Source organism: Asparagus officinalis, chromosome 5 (assembly GCF_001876935.1).
Source record: "Asparagus officinalis chromosome 5, Aspof.V1, whole genome shotgun sequence".
NCBI classification, from domain to species: Eukaryota; Viridiplantae; Streptophyta; class Magnoliopsida; order Asparagales; family Asparagaceae; genus Asparagus; species Asparagus officinalis.
The window spans coordinates 111,182,854-111,194,572 of NC_033798.1; the positions used below are offsets into that span (position 1 = coordinate 111,182,854).

General features: G+C 35.0%; 2 protein-coding genes across 3 annotated transcripts in view; one reads left to right on the forward strand and one right to left on the reverse strand.

Moving 5' to 3' along the window:
- LOC109840691 (DNA replication licensing factor MCM4) overlaps nt 1-8,050 on the forward strand; it is a 12,711-nt gene extending 4,661 nt beyond the window's left edge. For both annotated transcript variants that reach the window (XM_020409422.1, XM_020409423.1), the window contains 8 exons: nt 4,858-5,018; nt 5,098-5,194; nt 5,865-6,026; nt 6,457-6,537; nt 6,639-6,717; nt 7,272-7,408; nt 7,490-7,540; nt 7,632-8,050. In XM_020409422.1, coding sequence (XP_020265011.1) covers nt 4,858-5,018; nt 5,098-5,194; nt 5,865-6,026; nt 6,457-6,537; nt 6,639-6,717; nt 7,272-7,408; nt 7,490-7,540; nt 7,632-7,706 — 843 coding nt within the window. In that variant the 3' untranslated portion in view covers nt 7,707-8,050. The remainder of the gene's footprint in view (nt 1-4,857; nt 5,019-5,097; nt 5,195-5,864; nt 6,027-6,456; nt 6,538-6,638; nt 6,718-7,271; nt 7,409-7,489; nt 7,541-7,631) is intronic.
- Nucleotides 8,597-10,094, reverse strand: LOC109840692 (myb-related protein Hv33-like). The gene is made up of 3 exons (XM_020409424.1): nt 9,652-10,094; nt 9,408-9,537; nt 8,597-9,332 (listed from the first exon to the last, which is right to left on the reverse strand). The coding sequence occupies exons 1-3, from the start codon at nt 9,782-9,784 to the stop codon at nt 8,774-8,776; spliced, it is 822 nt and encodes a 273-aa protein (XP_020265013.1). The 5' UTR covers nt 9,785-10,094; the 3' UTR covers nt 8,597-8,773.

The window sequence follows — 11,719 nt, forward strand, 5'->3', positions numbered from 1 at the left end:
GACATTGATGATCAGTCGTGGTGGCGACGTGCACCAGAAAGTGCGGAGCGGCGGCGCCGCACCGGGAGGGTGCATATACCAGTTGAGTAAAGAGCCAAGTAGAAAGGGACGGCGAAAGCAGGCTCCTTATCACCCCATGCCGCGCCCGCCACCCCCAATAAAAAAACAAAACACACTAATGTATATATTACATATTAATATCTATATACATATATATGTAATATTATAATATTATAGCGTATTAATATATATATATATATAATATATATATATATATATATATAATAATATATATTATAAGAGAGAGAGAGAGCAGAGAGAGAGAGGAGGAGAGAGAGAGAGAGAGAGAGAGTAAGACATCCTATGCAACTTAAGTTGATGTCGGCACCAAAGCTTCCTAGTCAGCTCATTTGTTAATATAAAAATATTTTCCAATATGCATGCAAGATTCCTAGGCAATTATGAGTGGCTAAAAAAGTTTGGTGGATAACTTTTGCTATCCAACTTAAGTTACACAGGCTTTGCTCTCTCTCTCTCTCTCTAATATATATATATCATATATATAATATATACACACACACGGCCGGATATGATAGACAAACGTGGAGATACCTCGGCGACGGTACAGCAACACACACATAAGGGGGGGGGGGGGGGGGGGGGGGGGGGGGGGGGGGGGGTATAAAATTATATATGTGTTATAGTACATATATAGATAGTGTAATATAGATATGTATATGTATATATAATTTGTATATGTATATATTAATCGTATATATATACATGTTTACGTATTATATATACCATGTAATAGTGTATAGTATATACTACATGTATGTATGTATGTATGTATGTATGTATGTATGTATTATATATAATAGTAATATACAGCAACCACACACATATACGTAGCAATGTATATGTATGTATTGTATGTAATGTATGTATAATATATAGTATATATATATATATATATATAATATATAATATACACATACAATACATACATACATACATATACATAGTATGTAGTATGTGGTGTGTGTGTATATTAATATAGTATATATGATATATAATATATTTATATAGTAGTATATATATATAATATATATAGTATAGAGGAGAGAGAGAGGAGGAGTAGAAGAAGAGAGAGAAAATATAAGTAGTGCTTGGCTACAAGCACAAATTTTGTGGCTTGGTAGTGAGGTTGACCACAAGTCCTGCGGCACTCATTTCAAATTAGGGATCACATTCATATGGGTTGAGGAGTGCATGGGATATGCAACAGCTTGAATGAGTAAGGGGATTATGCGCAGCGGCTTACTACCAAGCATACCGCATTTTTCTCAATATATATCATATATATATATATATATATAATATAGTATATATATAGTATACGTATATAATATGAGAAAATGGTTATGCTTGGTAACGCAAAACACAAAAAGTTATGGGCTTCGGTAGGGGAGATGACATATTCTGCTCGCACTGCATTGAATGCGAGACCCCACATTCAGCAGTGGTTGAGAATAGTTGAGAATTAAAATGAGTTGAGATCGAGAAATAACAACGGCTCAACTAATATAGCACAAATATTTGTGTTTGGTACGCGAAGCATACCACTTTTTTCCTCCTCTTTATCTCTCTCTCGCTGCTCTGCTAAATATATATATATATATATATATATATATATATATGATAGTATATATATATATATTAATCATAGTGAGAAAAATTGGTATGCGCTTGGTAGTAAGCCACAAGTTTTTGGCTTGGTAAGGGGAATGACCAATATTCCTCTTCCATTCAATCTGGAAATCAGGTGCCCAACATTCAGGTTTGGGTTTGGTAGTGGTTGAGAATTGGAAATGAGTGGATGAGAATAGGATACGCTTCACATACCAGCAGCAAAATATTGTGCTTGTCACGCAGAGCATCACACCATTTCTGCTGCATCTTATATAGTATATATTATGTACACACACAGCCCACACACAATATATATATATATATATATACACAGCACACACACACCACACTATGTGTGTTGTTGTATATATATATACAGCATGTATAATAAAATGGATACTGCGTTGGTAAGCCAACGCATAAAAATTATGGGCTTGGTAAGTGAGGCGACATACACATCCACTCAGATTCAAATCGGTTGTATATTCCATTGCACTCGCTCAACACCATGTGACACTGTGGTTCGCGGCCTAGTTTAAAGAGTGGAGGGGATTATGTCAGGCCTCACAACGCACGTATAAAATTTATGTTTGGTACCAAACATAGTCATATTTCTCTCTATTATATTTGTGTGTACCTCAATATATATTTGTAATGTGGGGTATACTTTATAAAATATAAATATTATATATATATATATATATATATATATATATATTATGTGTGTGTGTGTGTGTGTAGTGTGTTTGTGTACAACATAACATGCATACATACATCACAGTTAATACATAACACACACACACACACACACGTGTGTGTGTGTGTGTGCACATATATAAGAAAGTAGGTATGGTTTAGGTAGCGAGGCATAAAATTTTGGTGCTTGGTTGGTGAGGTGGCACAATTCCCTTTCACTCGATTCATTCAATGGGGAAAAACATTAGGCATGAGTTGAAGGAAGGTGCATGAGAAGCATATGTAGACATTGAAATAAGTGGAGGAGACTTAATGTCACGCCGTCAGCTACCAGTCAGCAAACTTTTTGTGTTTAGTAAGCGCGGAAGGCATACACCGTTTTTGCTGCGCTCCTTTAGTGTATATACACACAGCACAATATATTATACACTATGACAATGTATATTGGCGCACACACACACACACACACACACACACACACACCACGACAATATATATATATTATATATATATATATATATATATATATATATATATATATATATATATATATATGAGAAAAATGAGTATGCTTGGTATCAAACACAAATTTTGTGCTTGATAGTGTGGTGTCATAATCCCATCCACTCATTCTAATTCCCAACCACTCCCTAACCCATGCGACTATGAGCTCGATTTCAATCAGTGGAGGGGAATATGCCACATCACTACTAAGCACAAAAATTTGTGCTTGGTACTAAACATACCAATTTCTCTCTCTATATATATTTGTACATGTGTATATATATGTACATGTAGATATGTATATGTGTGTGTGTATATATATATGAGAAATATGGAGAACCTTGGTAGTGACGTGGATAGATTTGGCCCCTACATCACGCCTCAAAAATACAGTCTCGATCACTTTTCACCTACTCCAAAATAGAGGTTTTATTTTTGAGGATTGATGTAGGGGTCAGATTTGTCCACCTCACTACCAAGTTCAATGAAAAAACTTGGTACCAATGTTCTTCATATTTCTCTCTCTCTCTCTCTATATATATATATATATATATATATATATATATATATCTATATGTAATATCATCTATATATCTATATATGTACATATACTCTATATCTAATGTGTATATACATCTATATATGTAATATGTTATATATTTATAATATATATATATATATATATAAATATATATATATAATATATATATTATTTATATATATATATATATTATATACACATACATATATATGTAGATACATATAGACATGTATATGTAGATACATAAGATATGTATATCTATATGTATGTGTATATACATAGATATAGATACATATATCTATATCTATGTGTATATATATATATATATATATAATATAATATATAATATATATATATATATAGTATATAGTAGGAAGCGAGGAGAGAGAGAGAGAAGAGAGAAACGAGAAGAGAATAACTTGGTACTAAGTGCTCCAAACAACTTGGTAGTGATGTGGTCTAACCTTGTCCTACATCTACATTGGACGGTTGTGAAGGGTAGTTTGAGCTCTATCTTCGAGGTGTGGATGTAGAGCAAGATTAGCCACATCACTACTAAGTGTGCTTTAAGCAACTTGGTACGCAAAGTTCTCCCATATTTCTCATATATATAGTATATATATATATACTATAATATATCTGTAATATATACATATATATATATATACATATATATGTATATACATATAGATATGTATATGTACACACACATATGTATATATATATATATATGAATATATATACATATACATATATGTGCATATATGTACATATATCTGTATGTACATATATGTATACATATTTATCTATTTTTCTATAATAATTGGAGCATCCAAGATTCACTACTCATGCTACAGTAAATATTACAATAAATTCTTACTGGGGTAATATTACTGTAGCTCAAACGGGATACTATAACATTTACAAAAAAATATTACTATAGCACTTACAAAAAATTGTATTTAAATACAGAATTACTGTAGAAGAAATAAGAAAATGGAGGTTGTGCTTTGCACGGGGTGCACACTAGTATCTATATATGTGTACACACACACACACATTTATATATATATATATATATATATAGAGAGAGAGAGAGAGAGAGAGAGAGAAATGGGTATGCTTGGTACCAAGCACAAATTTTGTGCTTGGTAGTGAGGTGTCTCATTCCCATCCACTCATTCAATTGGGGGGACCACATTCAACCCATGTGAATGTGGTCCCCCATTTGAATGAGTGGAGGATAATATGCCACATCACTATCAAGCATAAATTTTGTGCTTGGTACCAAACATACCATATTCCTCATATATATATATATATATATATATTCCTTTTTTTCAGTTTTTCTAGTTATTTATGGTCTGTTTTGTTATAGTGATGGAGAGCTGCAGTGTGAATATGTCTACCTGTGGTTGTTTCAGGTTATGGAACAACAAACAGTATCAATTGCAAAGGCTGGGATCATAGCTTCTCTTAATGCTCGGACTTCAGTCTTAGCTTGTGCAAATCCAAGTGGGTCTCGTTATAACCCTCGATTATCTGTGATTGAAAACATACATCTTCCTCCAACCTTGCTTTCTAGGTGACAATCAGTACTTCCAGAATTTTTTAGTTTGTTCTCAAACATTATCATTTTAACATTGCATTCTATATGATGTCAGATTTGATTTGATTTACCTTATTCTGGATAAAGCTGATGAACAAACAGACAGGCGCCTGGCTAAGCATATTGTTGCCCTGCATTTTGAGAACCCTGAGGTTTTTCCTTAAGACCTTTTGAGTCCTATTTTATCTTTGCTTTTGTATGTAATCTAGGAAAACTAAACCGGCAAACAAATAAATGAGAGTTGTTGTCCTATAGAATAAATGGTGGACAGACACTTGAAACTCCAAGCTAGTGGTCTTAAATTGCATGGTTATCTGGTTTTTCCCTATGTTTTTAAATCCAGTGGGTTTTGGATCTTGACTTCTGTCCTTAAATTATAGGAAGATAATCAATGCACAAGCACTGTGATCATAAGTATTAATGATATATGGAATTTAATTTAGTATCATGAAAATGTGATTATGGATCTTGATGCCTAGGAATATTTGTTTTCTTTGACACAAATCATGTAATTTGAATTTTTATTGTGCACCCATTCAGACCAAAAGAAGCATGAATAACCCTCTTGAATATCCGAAAGATAGAATACATCTGAATTTCTAAATTTCCTTATCTATTAAGTACTTCCAGCTCAACCATTTGAATCCTTGTTTCCCTAAATATAGATCTTTACCAACATCTCCTCTAGTTTAAATTAAAATAAAGTACACAGTTTTTTTTTGTTATATGGGTTATTTGTAGCTCAAGTGATATTGAGTTTTTATTTGCTCTAAAATTGCTTTCATTCTAATTCCCCTGACTTTCTTCCTTTCTACTTTTTAGAATATAGTCCAGGATGTCTTGGACCTTCCTACATTGACATCATATATCAGCTACGCAAGGAAGCATATTCATCCCCGACTATCTGATGAAGCAGCTGAAGAACTGACTCGTGGTTATGTTGAAATGAGGAAAAGGGGGAACTCTCCTGGGAGCAGTAAGAAGGTACAAATAGTTACTCCTTGGAAAAATAGTATCCATAAAGTGAAATACCTAACTTTTAGTAGTTCATAAATGCAGTTCCCATATTCTTATGTGTTGTTTGTTGAAAATTTTGTGGTTTTTGGTACCTGAATCTAGCTGACATTGCACATGAAGCTTATATGAGGTTCACAGCTCAATGTACCTTGCTATTTGTTAAGTCATCCTTTGTCATGCTTAAATTAGACAGATGCCAACTATTTCTATGTTCAATTTCCCTTTAGCATTCAATAATGAATAAAGATTATGACAAACGTTCACTTGGACCTGGAAAAGTAATATGGTTAATGTAGGATTAAGTGGACTTCACCTTATGAAAGGAATATTCATCCTAAACAATGTTAATCATGTATATTTCATCTGCTTGAAACCTCATATTGAACTCTCTTGCTAGGTGATAACAGCAACAGCCAGGCAAATCGAGAGCTTGATTCGTCTCAGCGAAGCACTAGCTCGAATGCGGTTTTCGGAATTGGTAACAATAACCATCTTGCCATACTCTCTTTTGTATTTTAAATTCTGTATATAAGGTATTCCTCTTTAGGAACATGTAACTTGATATTACGAATTTTACAGGTAGAAGTACATGATGTTGAAGAGGCATTTAGACTTCTGGATGTGGCGATGCAGCAGTCAGCAACTGATCATGCCACAGGTATTATTAATAGACTCCAAATAAGAAAATTTGTGTCAGCTACTCTTCTTGCCCTCCTAGACGCTGAGGGACCTAATAAGCTTAATAATACAAGAAGTGGGCTGTCAAGATTGGCCAGCTAAATATTGAGAATTCAAAATACTTAGGTATAATAAGAAGATAGATATTGGAAAGTAGCCGCACGGATAAAACTATAGGTAGCTGAATTTTTGGATGAAGAGATAAAACGTGGTTGCAAACATGGATCCAAATTGCTTGGTGTTTTCGTGAGATAGCAATTATTTGTTCTAATGAACTTTTGACAAACACAAAAAACAGCAATAAGAATCATTTTTTATTTTCCTTCAGTAGTTAGTATTGCGGAAATAAAATTCATCAATCGTAATTGTAAGTACTACATGGACAATTTTTAGCATCTCAGGTATTGAATCATTTGTTTTTATTTGCAAGAAATCGTGAAATCCTGAATTGTTCTTTGAAATTTTCTATATTCTTGAGTGTGTTACTCTTTTCCTTTGATGGTAAAGTAACTGACACAAGTTTCTACTTTAAAGGGACAATCGACATGGATCTTATTATGACTGGAATATCAGCGAGTGAGAGGAGTAAACGTGAGAATCTAGTTGCAGCAACTCGTAACCTTATAATGGAAAAAATGCAAATAGGGGGACCCTCGACTCGCTTACAAGAGGTCAGTAACCTTGTCTACAACTTCAGTTGGTTATCTTTGCTTCAGGTGCCCATTTATTCAATGCTGTTAATAATGTAACAGTTGCTGGAGGAGCTTAGGAAACAAAGCTCAATGGACATTCACCTCAGCGATGTAAGTATCAGTTTGTCATATGACCTCACTTCGAGTGTTTTAAGTTCTATTCCTAATTCTTAGGAGATAATTAATTTGCGTACTTTTACAGCTGAGAAATGCCCTTGCTACTTTAATGAGCGAAGGTGTTGTTTCTGTGCACGGAGATAACGTTAAGAGGTTGTGATGAAGTGGAGATCTTGTTGCTGCTTCTTGGGGAAATAGTAAATATTTTTAACTTCATCGAGATAACGAAATGAAGATAGCTTTGTTGACTGATTTTCTGCTTGGTACTCAAAGCCCAACAACTGGGTTTCTAGCTGTATGATTCATGGTCTCTTTTAAGGGGCAATTCTTGTAGACTATGTGAGTGCCTAATTGCTCAAGTTAGTTGCCCTTCCATCATCATCATGTACCTTTGATTGATACAGTTGAAAATATGATTCATTGGATTGGCTCCTTTGTACTAGTTTCGCTGTAATTGAATGATTGCATGTTTTACATGTACGGAGTTAAGTTTTTGATGTGTCACAGTTACGTCAGGTTGATGTTGTCTTGTACAGTTGCACTATCTAGCCGTATGGCAGCACAAAGCGTGTTGCCTGTAATCTCATGAAAACTTTAGAGAAATGCGGCCTACATTCTATTTTAGGCATCAACATGAAATGATCACGAGAATGCTTCTTCAAGCTATTTGATTGAATTTTATGGCATATATTTATCTTTTTTCAAAAAAAAAAAGCCTTCTTTCTGATATGTGATGTTCTCTCATCTTTGTTTTCCTCGTGCAGAAACCATTCATAAGTAGAATATAGCCCTGTCAGGTTCTTGAATTGGTTCGACGAGATTCTTCCACTGACAACTAATATCCACACAGTAGTGACATGTCCCTACACAGTTTGCAACCCGATAGCCACAAGAATCGGATAGTTGATTGGTATCATGCTTGTCTATGCGTGCAATAATTTTATGTTTTAGATGATAGTAACATCCTACAACCATAGGTCCATAACCAATTGAGAAAAATCAGTAAAGAGCAAGAAAAGATATTGCTTTCTCAACATGCTCTCTTGCGTCTAAGTAAAAAACTTTATTAATAAATTCACATATTTAAACAAGAAAGCCAAAAATGAGATGGACAAAACAGGGAAAAAGAAGAAAGAAAGACCTATTATTTTCCGCCCAACTCTTTCTAATGCTGTCTACATCCTGTAACCAGAGGAGGAAATGAAAGTAGAGATGCCTCAGATATACTTAAACAAAGTCTCTGCTGAACTCCCAATTCTCACAAAGATCATGACACACTGTCCTCATCTCGAAACCACTGAAATCCTCAGAACCCAATCCGTTCTCTTTTGCTCCTTCCCATGGACTCAGCTTCTCGTTCTCAGCCTTAATCTCTGGAGTCCAATTCAGAGCCTCACTTCCAACTAAACCATTCCAATTGCTGCTATTGCTTGAGCTATCTCCATACCCACAATTCTCCGAGAAATTCAGCACACTGCCGTAATCTACAAAACCCGAGTCTGGTGCACTAAGATTTTGTTCAAATTGATTGTAGCTGTTAAGGATAGTCCCGTTTGTATCGAGGTTTGCTTGGAATTCGAATACTGGGAAGGGATCAAACACTTGTTTTGTCGGTAAACTATCTGAAGTGGGGGGCTTTTCTGCATTTGGCTCTGTATCATTTAATGGCTTGTGGGTGTTCGGGTCTATCCCTCTTTGCCTTAGTTTTTTCTTCAGACACGAGTTCCAGAAGTTTTTGATCTCATTGTCGGTTCTTCCAGGCAAATGTGATGCTATCTGAGACCACCTTTAGGTTCAAAATGGAGATGATTTAGTTGTACGATATAGAATGAGAAGAATTAGCTATAGTGAGAGAGGGTACCTATTGCCCAAGAGACCATGGAGACCAATAATGATATCCTCTTCTTCTTGTGAGAAGGTACCTCTCTTGAGGTCTGGCCTCAGATAATTTATCCACCTCAGTCTGCAACTTTTCCCACATCTCTGCAATCCTGCATTATTCACATGGAAAATATACACGGTTTCATTGAGGTAGCATAGAGAACGCAAAGAAGCGAGAAGACAGAAAAAGGAGAAAATGGCTATAGAGTAACGAGGTGTAATGCCTGCTAGCTTAGGAACAGAGCTCCAACATCCCACTCCAAATCTGATAATGTGATTGAAAAGCTTCTCGTCTTCTTCAGGAGACCAGAGCCCTTTCCTTAGCTTCTGCTTAAGGCAGCAAGAATGTCGACCCATTTCCTCGAAAGAGATCGAGGAGTCAAGAGGGTTAGAGAGGTTTTCAGACAGTTGAACGATTTAATAGGGTGATATAATGACAGAGTGGTCAAAAGAAATGTGTGCTTGAGAATCAAGTTAAGTTGAGAGTATTAGGGAGGGTTAGGAGTGACGGAGAGGGAGAGAGAGGAATAGAGGAAGGTGAAGCAATCAAGTGGGGTTTAAGCAAGTGTTTGGTGTTCTTGTACTGTAATGGATTGAGTTTCAAGGCATCAAAAGCTATAGGATGAAGGAAAATTAATCAAAATTTGGGGAGTGGGGGTTAGCAACAAAGCTAGGTTTGAGTAACTATGGAGGGATGAAGGGAATTATATAGCTCCTTTTATTATTTTTGGGTTGGTTGTGTGAAATGACATGTAAATTTGAAAGACAAGATTCTTTTTTCTGTTGCGGTTGGCGATAGTTCAAGGATAGTTCCTCTAACTAATACTTTCTTTATGAATGGCCATCTAAACTACAAATTATAAGAGTATAATTATCCCTCTACTTGGCGCGCTAACTACTACTAAATTGATATTAACTTCTCATTTTCATCTTTAAGGTTGTATTTGCTTTCTCATAACACCTAGAAATTAACCAAGGACAGAGACAATTCATGCAAGCTTCAGCTAGCCTAGAAGACGCATGATGTATTTGGTTTAGGAATTAAGGTGTTCGCATAGGGTACACAAGGAGATACATTATTAAAAATTGAAGCTGTTGCATTAATTGCAAACCTTCAACCAATTGCCTTACTATGTAGTCTAATAAATATCAGAGAAAATTCATATCGCAGATTTTATCGTCACATGAGATGCATATAAAGCTAGATATGTCTATGTTGCTTGGATAACTATGGAAACTTGCTTGGATCCCAATCCATATGCAGTGTTCACCTTGAGTTCAGATACAAAATAAGACATGCATGTCCCATTGCTTTAGTAATTTATAGGACCATGATTCAGGACTAGTACAATCTGAGACTGTCCTGGAACATACATGAAGAATCTTAGTGGATGTACCTTTGGATATGATTAAGGTTATTCCTTGTCCATTACTTATACCTATCCTTATTTAATTTCATATTATGTTAATATAATGAGGTTAGTATGGTCATTTTAAAGGAGTAAGAACAAAGATCTTGCATCCTACGTGAGCTCGACATGTCTCCTTTAGGAAGAAAACATCATGTTAGCTCGTCTTTCAAGTTAATGCTCACAAAAAGCTAGTTTCAAAAAGTGCAATAATATTCTAACGACCTAAATTTGTTATGTACAAGAATCTAAAAGTTAACAGAGTGGAGACTAGTACTCTCTGCTATCTTATACCAATCATTCATTTTCTTCTCAATTTATAGTATTTTATCATAGCTTTTTCTAATTTGGCCTCTCCACTGAAGGAAATATCCATTTAGCTTACACCAATTGGACCTTGACCTAGTCATTAATATATCATTGTTATAGGTTTTCTTAAATACTCAAATCCATATTACTTTGGGAGTTTCTTTTTTAGCTTGGTTTGTTTTGATCAAGAGTCTTACGTACATTAGACTTGATACATCCAATCATATTAGAGGTTTATTCCTACTTGGACTCTTGTTGGGGTTTAGGACACATGGACTTCAATTCCTATTAGAACTCTTATTCCTTAGATAACAAGGAACTGAGATCTTCAAGGCTATATAAGAACAGTCTTTCAAGCCAATTAGAAGCATCAATCTTCAGAGCACCAATTAAGAAGAGGGAGTTCTTTTGTGAAGCCTATTTGATATTCTTCTCTTTTGTTCCTTTAGTCGAGAGTTGTATTAGGCTTTTGGGGTGTTATTTGGGATTGAGTGATTGAGAGATTCCACTTTGTATTCCTCACAATTAGTAAAGCTTTTCTCCTCCTTCGTCCGTGGACGTAGGCTACAAGCCG